Raw genomic sequence first — 12,905 nt, 5'->3', positions numbered from 1 at the left:
GAACCTAACATGCTTTGATTATGCAATGGTATTAATCATTTGATGTACGGTGTATCCTTCCCCCGAGAAAAGAGGCCCTGTGAGGCCTACCGGGGAAACTCCCGAGGTCCCGGTGGACCAGTGTGGGTCAGTGCTCCTGTAATAGGCTGCAGGTTTTACGGAAATGATTTCACGTGCAAACCTACCTAATAGACAGCATGTGCAGTAAACACACCACGTCATTCATATGGTGGGGTGCGCGACGAAAAGGCGGACACCTGACCTTCACTAGGGCTGAACATGTCTCTTAGGGCAAGCAGGTGCTCCTGGGCCTCCGAGCCGGGGGTGCTCCTGGGCCACGGGGCAGCGGTTGCTCCTAGGTCAAGGGTGCTCCTGGGCCTCAGGGGTGCTCTTGGGCCTCAGGGCAACGGGTGCTCCTGGGCCTCGGGCAGGGGGTGCTCCTGGGCCTCGGGGCAGGGGGTGCTCCTCGGCCTCGGGGCAGCGGTTGCTACTGGGCCTCGGGTGCTCCTGGGCCTCGGGGCAGGGGGTGCTCCTCGGCCTCGGGGCAGCGGTTGCTACTGGGCCTCGGGTGCTCCTGGGCCACGGGACAGCGGTTGCTCCTAGGTCAAGGGTGCTCCTGGGCCTCAGGGCAACGGGTGCTCCTGGGCCTCGGGCAGGGGGTGCTCCTGGGCCTCGGGGCAGGGGGTGCTCCTCGGCCTCGGGGCAGGGGGTGCTCCTCGGCCTCAAGGCAGCGGGTGCTCCTGGGCCTCGGGTGCTCCTGGGCCTCGGGGCAGGGGGTGCCCCTGGGCTTCAAGGCAGCGGGTGCTCCTGGGCCTCGGGTGCTCCTGGGCCTCGGGGCAGGGGGTGCCCCTGGGCCTCGGGGCAGGGGGTGCTCCTGGGCCTCAAGGCAGCGGGTGCTCCTGGGCCTCAGGGCAGCGGGTGCTCCCGGGCCTCGGACAGGTGGTGCACCTTGGCCTAGGGGCAGGGGGTGCTCCTGGACCTCGGGGCAGGGGGTGCTACTGGGTCGCAGGAAACCGGACCTTGATCGGTACTGGCCAATCTGTAGCACATGCTCCGTTGCACCCCAGCCCCACCGCGCCCCCTTATGTTGTGTGCGCATGCCAATAATCACATCAGGGCTGATTTTATGATGGCACAATACCATTGAAAAAAGCTCCGGAATCGGACCCACAACCATTGTCTGAAAAATGACCCATGGAAAAAGAAAAAATGCATTGCCCCAACGTGTTCGAGGGTCTGGCGGGTGCCCCTCCAAAATAAAGGCTCAAAAACCTTCATCCCGATCGCCCCCATACGAGGACTCGCCCTCCAAGAGAAGCAACATAAATAAGAGGCCCAAGTCCTCGCGGGTAAAAATATAACATATAAATAATACAAATTAAAAAAGAGCAGTAGGGAGAAATAACCACGTGTACGATCATATAAAACACAGAGCAAAACAAAATCTAAAGGCAGACTTACTCGATACAGGAAGAAAGAACGCATTTCAAATGACAAACGAATGGAAGGCTAGTGGGGAGGGACTGCAGGAGGACAAGAGCCGTAGCCCGCAGGGGGCACAGAGAAGCAAGTAGCCTGCAGGAGGGGGGGCAGCACGCAGGAGGGGAGGGGAGCAGTACGCAGGAGGTGGAGAGAAGCAGCATGCAGGAGGGGAGAGGAGCAGTACGCAGGAGGGGGAGAGGAGCAGTACGCAGGAGGTGGAGAGGAGCAGCATGCAGGAGGGTAGAGGAGCAGTATGCAGGAGGGGAGAGGAGCAGTACGCAGGAGGTGGAGAGGAGCAGCACGCAGGAGGGGAGAGGAGCAGTATGCAGGAGGTGGAGAGCAGTACGCAGGAGGGGAGAGGAGCAGTACGCAGGAGGGGAGAGGAGCAGTATGCAGGAGGTGGAGATAAGCAGCACGCAGGAGGGGAGAGGAGCAGTACGCAGGAGGGGGAGAGGAGCAGTACGCAGGAGGTGGAGAGGAGCAGCACGCAGGAGGGGAGAGGAGCAGTACGCAGGAGGGGAGAGGAGCAGTACGGAGGAGGGGAGAGGAGCAGTACGCAGGAGGTGGAGAGAAGCAGCATGCAGGAGGGGAGAGGAGCAGTACGCAGGAGGTGGAGAGGAGCAGCATGCAGGAGGGTAGAGGAGCAGTATGCAGGAGGGGAGAGGAGCAGTACGCAGGAGGTGGAGAGTAGCAGCACGCAGGAGGGGAGAGGAGCAGTATGCAGGAGGTGGAGAGCAGTACGCAGGAGGGGAGAGGAGCAGTATGCAGGAAGTGGAGAGCAGCACGCAGGAGGGGAGAGGAGCAGTATGCAGGAGGGGAGAGGAGCAGTACGCAGGAGGTGGAGGGGAGCAGCACGCAGGAGGGGAGAGGAGCAGTATGCAGTAGGGGAGAGGAGCAGTATGCAGCAGGGGAGAGGAGCAGTACGCAGGAGGTGGAGAGGAGCAACATGCAGGAGGGGAGCAGCACATAGGAGGGGAGAGGAGCAGTATGCAGGAGGGGGAGAGGAGCAGCACGCAGGAGGGGGAGAGGAGCAGCATGCAGGAGGGGAGAGGAGCAGTATGCAGGAGGGGAGAGGAGCAGTACGCAGGAGGTGGAGAGGAGCAGCACGCAGGAGGGGAGAGGAGCAGTATGCAGGAGGGGAGAGGAGCAGTACGCAGGAGGTGGAGAGGAGCAGCACGCAGGAGGGGAGAGGAGCAGTATGCAGGAGGTGGAGAGCAGTACGCAGGAGGGGAGAGGAGCAGTATGCAAGAGGTGGAGAGCAGTATGCAGGAGGTGGAGAGGAGCAGCCTGCAGGAGGGGGAGAGGAGCAGCACGCAGGAGGGGAGAGGAGCAGTACGCCAGAGGGGAGAGGAGCAGTACGCAGGAGGTGGAGAGGAGCAACATGCAGGAGGGGAGAGGAGCAGTACGCAGGAGGGGGAGAGGAGCAGCACGCAGGAGGTGGAGAGCAGTATGCAGGAGGTGAAGAGGAGCAACATGCAGGAGGGGGAGCAGCACGCAGGAGGGGAGAGGAGCAGTATGCAGGAGGTGGAGAGGAGCAGCACGCAGGAGGGGAGAGGAGCAGCACGCAGGAGGGGAGAGGAGCAGTATGCAGGAGGGGAGAGGAGCAGTACGCAGGAGGTGGAGAGGAGCAGCACGCAGGAGGGGAGAGGAGCAGTATGCAGGAGGTGGAGAGCAGTACGCAGGAGGGGAGAGGAGCAGTATGAAGGAGGTGGAGAGCAGTATGCAGGAGGTGGAGAGGAGCAACATGCAGGAGGGGGAGAGGAGCAGCACGCAGGAGGGGAGAGGAGCAGTACGCAGGAGGGGAGAGGAGCAGTATGCAGGAGGTGGAGAGGAGCAACATGCAGGAGGGGAGAGGAGCAGTATGCAGGAGGGGAGAGGAGCAGTACGTAGGAGGTGGAGAGGAGCAACATGCAGGAGGGGAGAGGAGCAGCACGCAGGCGGGGGAGAGGAGCAGCATGCAGGAGGGGGAGAGGAGCAGTATGCAGGAGGGGAGAGGAGCAGTACGCAGGAGGTGGAGAGGAGCAGCACGCAGGATGGGAGAGAAGCAGTATGCAGGAGGTGGAGAGGAGCAGCACGCAGGAGGGGAGAGGAGCAGTATGCAGGAGGGGAGAGGAGCAGTACGCAGGAGGTGGAGAGGAGCAACATGCAGGAGGGGGAGAGGAGCAGCACGTAGGCGGGGGAGAGGAGCAGCACGCAGGAGGGGAGAGGAGCAGTATGCAGGAGGGGAGAGGAGCAGTACGCAGGAGGTGAAGAGGAGCAGTACGCAGGAGGTGGAGAGGAGCAGCACGCAGGAGGGGAGAGGAGCAGTACGCAGGAGGTGGAGAGGAGCAACATGCAGGAGGGGTAGAGGAGCAGCACGCAGGAGGGGAGAGGAGCAGTATGCAGGAGGTGGAGAGCAGTACGCAGGAGGGGAGAGGAGCAGTATGCAGGAGGTGGAGAGCAGTACACAGGAGGTGGAGAGGAGCAACATGCAGGAGGGGAGGAGCAGCACGCAGGAGGGGAGAGGAGCAGTATGCAGGAGGGGAGAGGAGCAGTACACAGGAGTTGGAGGGGAGCAGCACGCAGGAGGGGAGAGGAGCAGTATGCAGGAGGGGAGAGGAGCAGTATGCAGCAGGGGAGAGGAGCAGTACGCAGGAGGTGGAGAGGAGCAACATGCAGGAGGGGAGGGGAGCAGCACATAGGAGGGGAGAGGAGCTGTATGCAGGAGGGGGAGAGGAGCAGCACACAGGAGGGGGAGAGGAGCAGCCTGCAGGAGGGGGAGAGGAGCAGCCTGCAGGAGGGGAGAGGAGCAGCCTGCAGGAGGGGAGAGGAGCAACATGCAGGAGGAGGAGAGGAGCAGCACGCAGGAGGGGGAGAGGGGCAGCCTGCAGGAGGGGGAGAGGGGCAGCCTGCAGGAGGGGAGAGGAGCAGCCTGCAGGAGGTGGAAAGGAGACACATGCAGGAGGGGAGAGGAGCAGCACGCAGGAGGGTGAGAAGGGCAGTATGCAGGAGGGGGAGAGGAGCTGTATGCGGGAGGGGGAGAGGAGCTGTATGCGGGAGGGGAGAGCAGCAATATGCAGGAGGGGAGAGGAGCAGTATGCAGGAGGGGGAGAGGAGCAGTATGCAGGAGGGGAGAGGGGCAGTATGCAGGAGGGAGAGAGGAGCTGTATGCGGGAGGGGGAGAGGAGCTGTATGCGGGAGGGGAGAGGAGCAATATGCAGGAGGGGAGAGGAGCAGTATGCAGGAGGGGGAGAGGAGCAGTATGCAGGAGGGGGAGAGGAGCAGTATGCAGGAGGGGAGAGGGGCAGTATGCAGGAGGGGGAGAGGAGCTGTATGCAGGAGGGGAGAGGAGCAATATGCAAGAGGGGAGAGGAGCAATATGCAGGAGGGGAGAGGAGCAGTATGCAGGAGGGGGGAGGAGCAGTATGCAGGAGGGGGAGAAGGGCAGTATGCAGGAGGGGGAGAGGAGCAGTAAGTAGGAGGGGAGAGGGGCATTATGCAGGAGGGGGAGAGGAGCTGTATGCAGGGGAGAGGAGCTGTATGTAGGGGAGAGGAGCAGTATGTAGGGGAGCAGAGCTCTATGTCGGGGAGAGAAGCTTTACGTAGGGGAGAGGAGCAGTATGTAGGGGAGAGGAGCAGTATGTAGGGGAGAGGAGCTGTATTTAGGGGAGAGGAGCTGTATGTAGGGGAGAGGAGCAGTATGTAGGGGAGAGGAGCTGTATTTAGGGGAGAGGAGCTGTATGTAGGGGAGAGGAGCAGTATGTAGGGGAGAGGAGCTGTTTGTAGGGGAGAGGAGCTCTATGTAGAGGAGAGGAGCTGTAGGTAGGGGTGAGGAGCTCTATGTAGAGGAGCGGAGCTGTAGGTAGGGGAGAGGAGCTGTACGTAGGGGAGAGGAGCAGTACGCATGAGATAAAGGGACGCAGCTTGTCGAACAATCCAGCCAAAAGGTTCAATCGAAAATTGGATTCAAGAAATGTGATGTTTCTCGCTTAGCATTTCTTGAAGGAAAACGACAGCACCTATGCAACACATCACACAATAATATTCAATACAATTTACAAAAGCGAAAATGTGCACTAACAACAATATGAATTATTATGACGGTCATTTTTAGAATGTTTTTTATTACACATTTTCCAACCGTGTCACCTTGAAAATCAGGTCCATATCCCGAAAAAGTGGCCGAATGGTAGAAGGCCAATTGAGGGGGGCTTTCGGGGGCTTTCCGTGTAATTCTGGCAGGCGTCTGCAGACGGCGAATTACAGGAATTTTGGCATTTCTCTCTAAAGAGCAAGCCCTGGTGGAAGGAGAGGGCCGATGGCGCTACTGAAAAGAACGGAAAGGGAAAAGGCCTCATTAGAAAGGAGGGAAACGGCGTAGCCGCTCCAGCTGAACTCCCCACTCTCAGGGTGGGGGGAGTGGGCCAGACCACCGGGAAGAAGCACCAAATAACGATACCGTCCGAAGGACGAGAGGGTGGCCAGACAGGGGGAAACGAGAACAACGACCAGGCGGTTACAAGGGTCGGAGAGACAGCCAGGCGGATGGGTGGCCAGAGAGAGGCGTGAACAAAGAGACAGCCAGAGGGGTGACCGGCCACAGAGAGGCCTGGACAAACGGGTAGAGCAGGGAATAGAGAGAGCAGGGAAGCAGGATATAGAGACAGGCAGAGGGGTGACAGGCCAGAAAGAGGCGTGAATAAACAGGGAGAGGAGAGCAGGGAATAGGGAGAGCCAGGAAAACAGGACATAAAGACAGGCAGAGAGATGGGTGGCCAGAGAGAGGCGTGAACAAAAAGGGAGAGGAGAGCAGGGATTAGAGAGAGCCGGGACAGCAGGTAGGGACATAGAGACAGCCAGAGGGATAGGTGGCCAGAGAGAGGCGTGAACAAACAGGGAGACCAGAGCAGGGAATAGAGAGAGCCATGTAAGCAGAACACAGAGACAGGCAGAGGGATGAGAGGCCAGAGAGAGGCGTGAACAAAGAGACATGCAGAGGGATGGGTGGCCAGAGAGAGGCGTGAACAAACAGGGAGACCAGAGCAGTGAATAGAGAGAGCCAGCTAAGCAGGACATAGAGACAGGCAGAGGGATGAAAGGCCAGAGAGAGACGTGAACAAACGGGGAGAGGAGAGCAGGGAATAGAGAGAGCCAGGAAAGCAGGACAGAGAGACAGGCAGAGGGATGAGAGGCCAGAGAGAGACGTGAACAAAGAGACAGGCAGAGGGATGAGAGGCCAGAGAGAGACGTGAAGAAAGAGACAGGCAGAGGGATGAGAGGCCAGAGAGAGACGTGAACAAAGAGACAGGCAGAGGGATGGGTGGCCAGAGAGAGGCGTGAACAAACGGGGAGAGCAGAGCTGGCAATAGAGAGAGCCGGGACAGCAGGTAGGGACATAGAGACAGGCAGAGGGATGAGAGGCCAGAGAGAAGAGTGCACAAAGAGTGAGAGTCGGGATTAGAGAGACCTGACAGGAAAATGGATAGGGACATAGAGACAGGCAGAGGGATGGGTGACCAGAGAGAGACAGGAGTGCACAGACAAGAAAGGTAGGGAATGGAGACAGGGTCGGAATGGGGCATAAAATTGTTTCGGGCACCAACGAAAAAGGGGCCCTTGAGAATTAATTCCTTTTGTGACGATGTTTGAATAGTACCCATGGGGAAGGTTTTTGATAAAATGTGATGCAAATTGTACATTTTAAAGAATATGTATTCAGCAACACTGGTCAAAACTATTAGCCACACAGTGAAGTAACTCATCAAACGGGTCCAACATTGGCCCAAAAGTGGCCCACACAGGCATTTTACGTTTTTGGTTCTGCCATGGGCCTATTGCCCTATAGGCCAGTCCGAGCCTGAAGGGAGACTGTGCAGGAAAATAGAGGGAGAGAAAGTGAGTGGCCAGAGAGAGGGTTAAAGAGATATGGAGAGTAGGGAGCTGAAACCGTGCAGGAAACCTAGGTAGGGATGAACGGGCAAGCAGGGGGTGCCCTGCGCGGGGAGAGAGAGAGCCAGAGAGAGGAGTGAACAGACCGGAGCAGCATATGAGGAGAGTACATGCATCGAAAGGAAGGAACAGAGAGGGCGTGAGGGGGGGGGGAGGTAGGCAGGCAGACAGGTGAGGCAGCAAAGATCGAACAGCAAAACAGATGCATGGGCAGAGAGTCGGGGAGAGGGCGGGGAGAGGAGCTAACTGCTGGAAATACAGCCAGAAGCAGTGACAGCGTGGGGTGGGGGTGATGGGGGGGGGAGGATAGAGTGACTAGGCATTGACAGATTGTCAGAGACGGCCAGAGAGACAGACACACGGAAATCGGGAGAGAAGTGACCTGTGACTGGGCAGGAACACCGTGAGGGAAAGGAGCAGAGAGAGATAGGAGAAGGTGGGAGCAGAAAGGGAGAATGGGGGCGGGCGTCTGCGGCCAGGCAGGAAATACGACGAGGGGGAGGGGGCATACGGGGAGAATAGAGGTGACTATATACACAGATGTGCAGAAAGCAGTGCTCCTGTGCATGTCTGTAGGTAGAGGGAGACAGGGGGAGGAAAGCTAACAAGATGGAGGGACCCTCAGCAGGGGCGTTGCTAGGGGGGGCTAAGGGGGCTAAAGCCCCTAATCTTTTGGTTGTAGCCTCGGATAGAATCTCAGGAGCTACAGCCAAAAGACTAGCTAGCCCCCAGTCCCGACAGTTCCGACATCAGCATAGCCCCGGGTCTTTTCCAGACCTAGCAACTCCCCTGACCCTCAGAGAGGCGGGATGAAGAGGCAGGGCGCAGAGGATGTAGAGCAAGGTGAAGGGAGACATCGGGAGTGGCGGGTTAGAGCGAGGCGCAGTGGGATGGAGAGCGAGAGACCCGCTGGTGGGGAGACTGCGAGTCGTGGAGTGGAGGCCGGAGAGAGAGACAATGGCCCAAACATTGTGAGACAGAGAGAAGTTGGGGGGAGAGTAAAAAGACGAGATAAGTTACAGGAGGAAGTTGAAAGAATGAGGGGGGAGGGTAGAAAAATAAAGCGTTGACGATGGGGGCGAGGAGGGCAGAAAGGATACAAATGACGCGACGCCATCAACCTGATTCATGGAATTATCTGCGCGTAAAACGCAGATTTGCGCGCCATTCTGCCCGAAAATCCCTGTTTTGAGGTATGGGGGATTTGCGGGCAGAATGGCGCGCAAACCTGCGTTTTACGCGCAAATAATTCCATGAATCAGACTTTACATAGAAAAACGTGGAGACACGTTTCCGAGCGCGGGAAAGCGGGGGACAGACAGAGAATGGGGGGGGGGGGGGGGGGGCGAGGGTAGAAAGATAAAGCGTTGAAGACGGGGTGATGGGGCAGAGGGGATACATATAAGGCGCCTTTAATATACACAGGTAAGGCGCCTTAAAACACTATTTGTTGTACAGGCGCCTTACAAATATCCAATAAATAAATAAATGTCGGGACACCATGACTACATAAAAACACGTGGAAACCCGTTTCAGAGAGAGGGAGTGTAGGAGAGGGTACACTAGGGAAGTGTGGGGGGGGGGGGGTGCAGACAGACACGGGCACGCGCACCGCTCCCTACACCGACACATAGACCGCGACACCCGGGCGAGAGAGGCCGAGAGAGCTCGCAAAGATACGGCGAGAATGGAAGGCGGCTCGGCCCCTCTCCAGCTAGAGGCTAGAAGAGAGAAAGATGGAGAATGGGGGGGGGGGGCGGCGAGCAGCCTAGTGGCCCATGGGGGGACGTGCCAATAGAGGGGGGGGGGTTGAAGCACAGCAGGACGGGGGTCTAGAGAGATCTATAGCGAGATAACGCGTTCCATAGATCTAGTCAGAGAGAGCGAGATATGAGACAGAGCGGGACCTCGGCAGAGAGATAGATTGATCGAGGCAGACAGCCCAAGGGGTGCAGAGAGAGCGAGAGAAAGTCCGGCTCCCTTCCCCAGGCAGCTCGATAGATCCAGGAAGATAGAGGGCTATTGAGAGGTGCAGACCCATAGATGGGTGTATACACAGAGAGACGGGGGAATGGGTACATAGGGGGATGAATAGATAGGGGGGGGGCAGGTAGATAGACGGATGGAGAGGTGGATAGATAGACGAATAGATAGATCAATACATAGATAGATGAAGTAATAGCCAGGTGACTAGATAGGTAGATACATACATATACAGATTCATAGATAGAAAGATAGATTAATAGATGGATAGATAGATGGATGGATAGATAGATAGATAGATAGATAGATAGATAGATAGATAGATAGTTATGTGTATTGAGAAGTAAACAGACAGATGATAGATAGGTGAATCTATAGGTAGATACTGGAACACGGATGATCAGGCAGAAATGGGGGTATATTAGACTTCTGCAGAAAATGGCGGGGCGGGCTGCAAAGTGGCCCATTTTTCGTTTTCTTCTACTGGGGTCAGCAGCAATGATCGGAGGCCCGCAGAATCCCCGCCCACGCCGAGGGGTTCTCGGGGTGCACAGCGCACCCTGCTTTCGCAGGAACTACCCAGGGCCGCGCTTTAGCCCAGAAAACGTTCAATGCATTTATTTCGTGTATTATAAATGCCCAACCCTTCCGCGTCCTCGCACAGACCAGCGAATTCCGTTTTGCCAAATGCTTCATTTGTGCAGCTCGGATATCGTCCCTCACCACCAACCTATGTTCTCTCAGGGGGTCCATGTTTAGGATCGGAAAGCCAGGTAAATCGTGGCCGAAAAGAAAGCGGCTCTGGTGAGGGGGGTGGCTCAGGGGCAACCGAGACAACTGAGCGCAGCACAGGTTCGGATCCTGGCCCCGCGCGCGCTATGCAAGAACAATTATAATCGCAGGAAAGTGCGAACCCCCAAAATACAAAACGAAAAAAACCTACCCCCCGCCGACTCACTAAATACAAAACGAAAAACTAAATTCCGAAAGCCCCAATGCCCCTCACTTGAGCTTCTTCAAGCGCATGACACCTGTGCCTTTTCTGCGTTCATGTTTAAGGAGATCAGCTCTCAAAGTGCTGGAATTAGAAAAGGTGTCTTGGGGCATGTTGATGTGAGAGGGGGTGTAAGGCGAGTCCCTCTTTGCGGGGGCGAGGCGGCTGCACCTCTATTCTGCGTTAGTATTGCGAGGGCTCTCCCTTTCCGAGTGGGGCGTCGGTCAATGCCACGTAAAAGCCCCCTGGCCTGTGATGGCGGCCTGGTGTGTGGAGGAGGGACCCGCGGGGTCCCGGGCGTGGGCCCCGTTGCATGAGTGCATGGGGGGGGGGGCACGGACAGGCGTGGGGGCTTCTCTCTGTGTGCTTGGCGCAATTGGACTGCGGGCGCGGTGGGCTCTTTCTGACCAAGGTGGCGAGGAAGCAGCTTTGCTGCCCGTGTGTGGAAGACGGCAGCCTAGTCCTGCCTCCTATGCATTGCTCGACACGAAGTGCGTGATGTGGGCAGTGTGGCTGCTCTTTACTCGGTGGGAGTGTGGCATGTGCTGTGCCACGCGTAGGTGTGAAGGTTGAGCGTGTCTCGGTTTGTGGGCAGGATGGTTGCTGTGTGGTTCGAGGCCTTTCTTTGCCCAAACTGAGTGTACATTAGGAAAGTCATGTTTGTGCTGCGCTCAGAGGGGGGTACCGTAGTATTTACGGTGTCCAGTACTGTGGGCTCTCCCTGGTTGCGTTATGTACGGTGTGTGTGCGGCTGTACAGTACTCGGAGGGGCCCTCTAGCCACGTATTACACCCCGTTCATTGTGGGAGTACACTACTTCGAGGGTGTGTTTGGAGGCAGGGTGATTGGTGGACTGTGTGTGCATTGGGCCCAAACCGAGTGTACAATAGTTTTAGCAACTCCACGTCTGAGCAGTAGTGGTGCGCCTCCCGGGATCGGCCTACTCTCCTTGGACGTGTTATGCAGGGTACACAGCACACACTACTGCACCTACTGCACGGGGCCTCTCTCTTCCTGCATTGCATCGCGCCCACCGTGGAAGAGCAGTCGTTTGAGGGTCCCTCTGTTGCTATGGGATTAAGGACAGCTGTACACTAGTCTGAAATTCCCATGAGAACATTGTGCGGTGTGTGCATGTGCAGTAACTCGGGGGCCGGTTTTGTGTACTGCGTGGGCGTACAGAGGTTTGAGGTCTTGCTTACCGTGTTGTGTCGTGTGAATGTGCTGTCGTTTGAGGCGCGTGTGCTATTCTAACAGGGGAGACGGTGGGGTCGTGTGAGGGTCTCCCTGTGTGTGTTGTGTGCCCAGGATGAGTGTGCAATAATTCGCGCATCGCCCTGCGTGCGCTGTGCATGTGGTAGGTTTACAGCAGCGCGAGGCCCTCCCTGGGTGTCTGCAGTTATAGGGCGGTGGGACGTAGTTTGGAGGTCCCCTTGCATGTGCATTGTGTGCGAGTGCAGGGATTTGCGCTAGGCATAGAGTCGGCTTGAGGGTCTCTTCATGGTGCCGGACTCAGAGTCCAGTCATTCGCGGGTCGTCCTGTGTGCGCTGCGCATTCCGTCGTCGTCTAGACCTTTGAGGGTCTCTGCGGTGTTGCGGACTGCGTACGAGACCAGTAATGTGCGCTGTGTATGTTCCCAGTAGCTTGAGGGTCTCCCCTGTTTATGCCGTGCGCGGAAGCTCTCCTTCCCGTTACCTGAGCTGACGGATTCCCTGCTGTCTCGCGGTCCCACGCCTCGCCCTAGGGTCGTCAGGTGCCCGTTCTGGGGGTCTTGCAGCACCTCCAGGAAGCTGGGCTGGCTGTAGAAGCCGGGGATGCCCCCCGCCCCGAGAAGGCCCATGCCCATCCCAGCTGGGCTCAGCACGCTGCGGGCAGCCAACAGGTGGGCCCCGGGCGGCAGGGGGTCCAGGCCTGGCCTGGGCATCGGCGGGGGGTCCTTGTTCAGTCCCAGGATCTCCTGGATGCCGAAGCCGGTGCAGCGCGGCGGGTGCGGGGCTGCAGGGGGGGTCCTGGCTTTAGTCAGTGGCTCCGGCAGTAGTTGCCCTTCTTTGCCCGTCATCCTTTCTCCGGAGGCCCGCGTGCCCCCCGTGTCCTCTGCGGGCTTCTGTCTCCTGGTCCACCTGTGCCTCCTGTGTACCTCCTGCTGCCTCGCCTAAACTTGGTCCCAGGTGCCCCCGCGGCCTCAATGCTCTGGAGCCCCCGGCAAACCCCCCTTTTATCCAGCGAGGCCGCCACGCGCGCGGGGTCAGCGCTGGCAGCCAATCAGGATCCCCCGAGCGATTAGGGATGCCGAAAAGCAGGAATCCATCAGTGCAGTCACCGGAGGGAGGGCGGGAGGGGGGCAGGTGCCAGGATAACGGGTATTGATAGAGAGTGGGAGTGAGCTGGGAGGGGAAAGGGCAATGCGGGAAGGAGCGGGACCAGCATCGCCCACATGTGGGTGGTATTAGCAGGCACGCACGAGTGGCAACACCCGCACAGCACAGTGCAAGTGCCTGCGCGTGGCGAGTACCCTCG

The 12,905-nt window shown here is 58.1% G+C and overlaps 1 protein-coding gene across 2 annotated transcripts in view; it reads right to left on the bottom strand.

Annotated features, from left to right (window-relative positions):
* The window catches only part of VSX2 (visual system homeobox 2), a 305,895-nt gene extending 293,232 nt beyond the window's left edge, over nt 1-12,663 (bottom strand). Inside the window, exon 1 of one of the 2 annotated variants that reach the window (XM_069637612.1) lies at nt 12,084-12,663. In XM_069637612.1, the coding sequence (XP_069493713.1) occupies nt 12,084-12,447 (364 nt within the window). In that variant the 5' untranslated portion in view covers nt 12,448-12,663. The remainder of the gene's footprint in view (nt 1-12,083) is intronic. The other variant, XM_069637613.1, reaches the window with a different exon arrangement.
* Nucleotides 12,664-12,905: the final 242 nt, after the last annotated feature.

The sequence above is a fragment of the Ambystoma mexicanum genome, chromosome 14 (assembly GCF_040938575.1).
Source record: "Ambystoma mexicanum isolate Mex_15411 chromosome 14, UKY_AmexF1_1, whole genome shotgun sequence".
Taxonomy (NCBI): domain Eukaryota; kingdom Metazoa; phylum Chordata; class Amphibia; order Caudata; family Ambystomatidae; genus Ambystoma; species Ambystoma mexicanum.
This window is presented reverse-complemented; position numbering and strand designations above follow the sequence as displayed.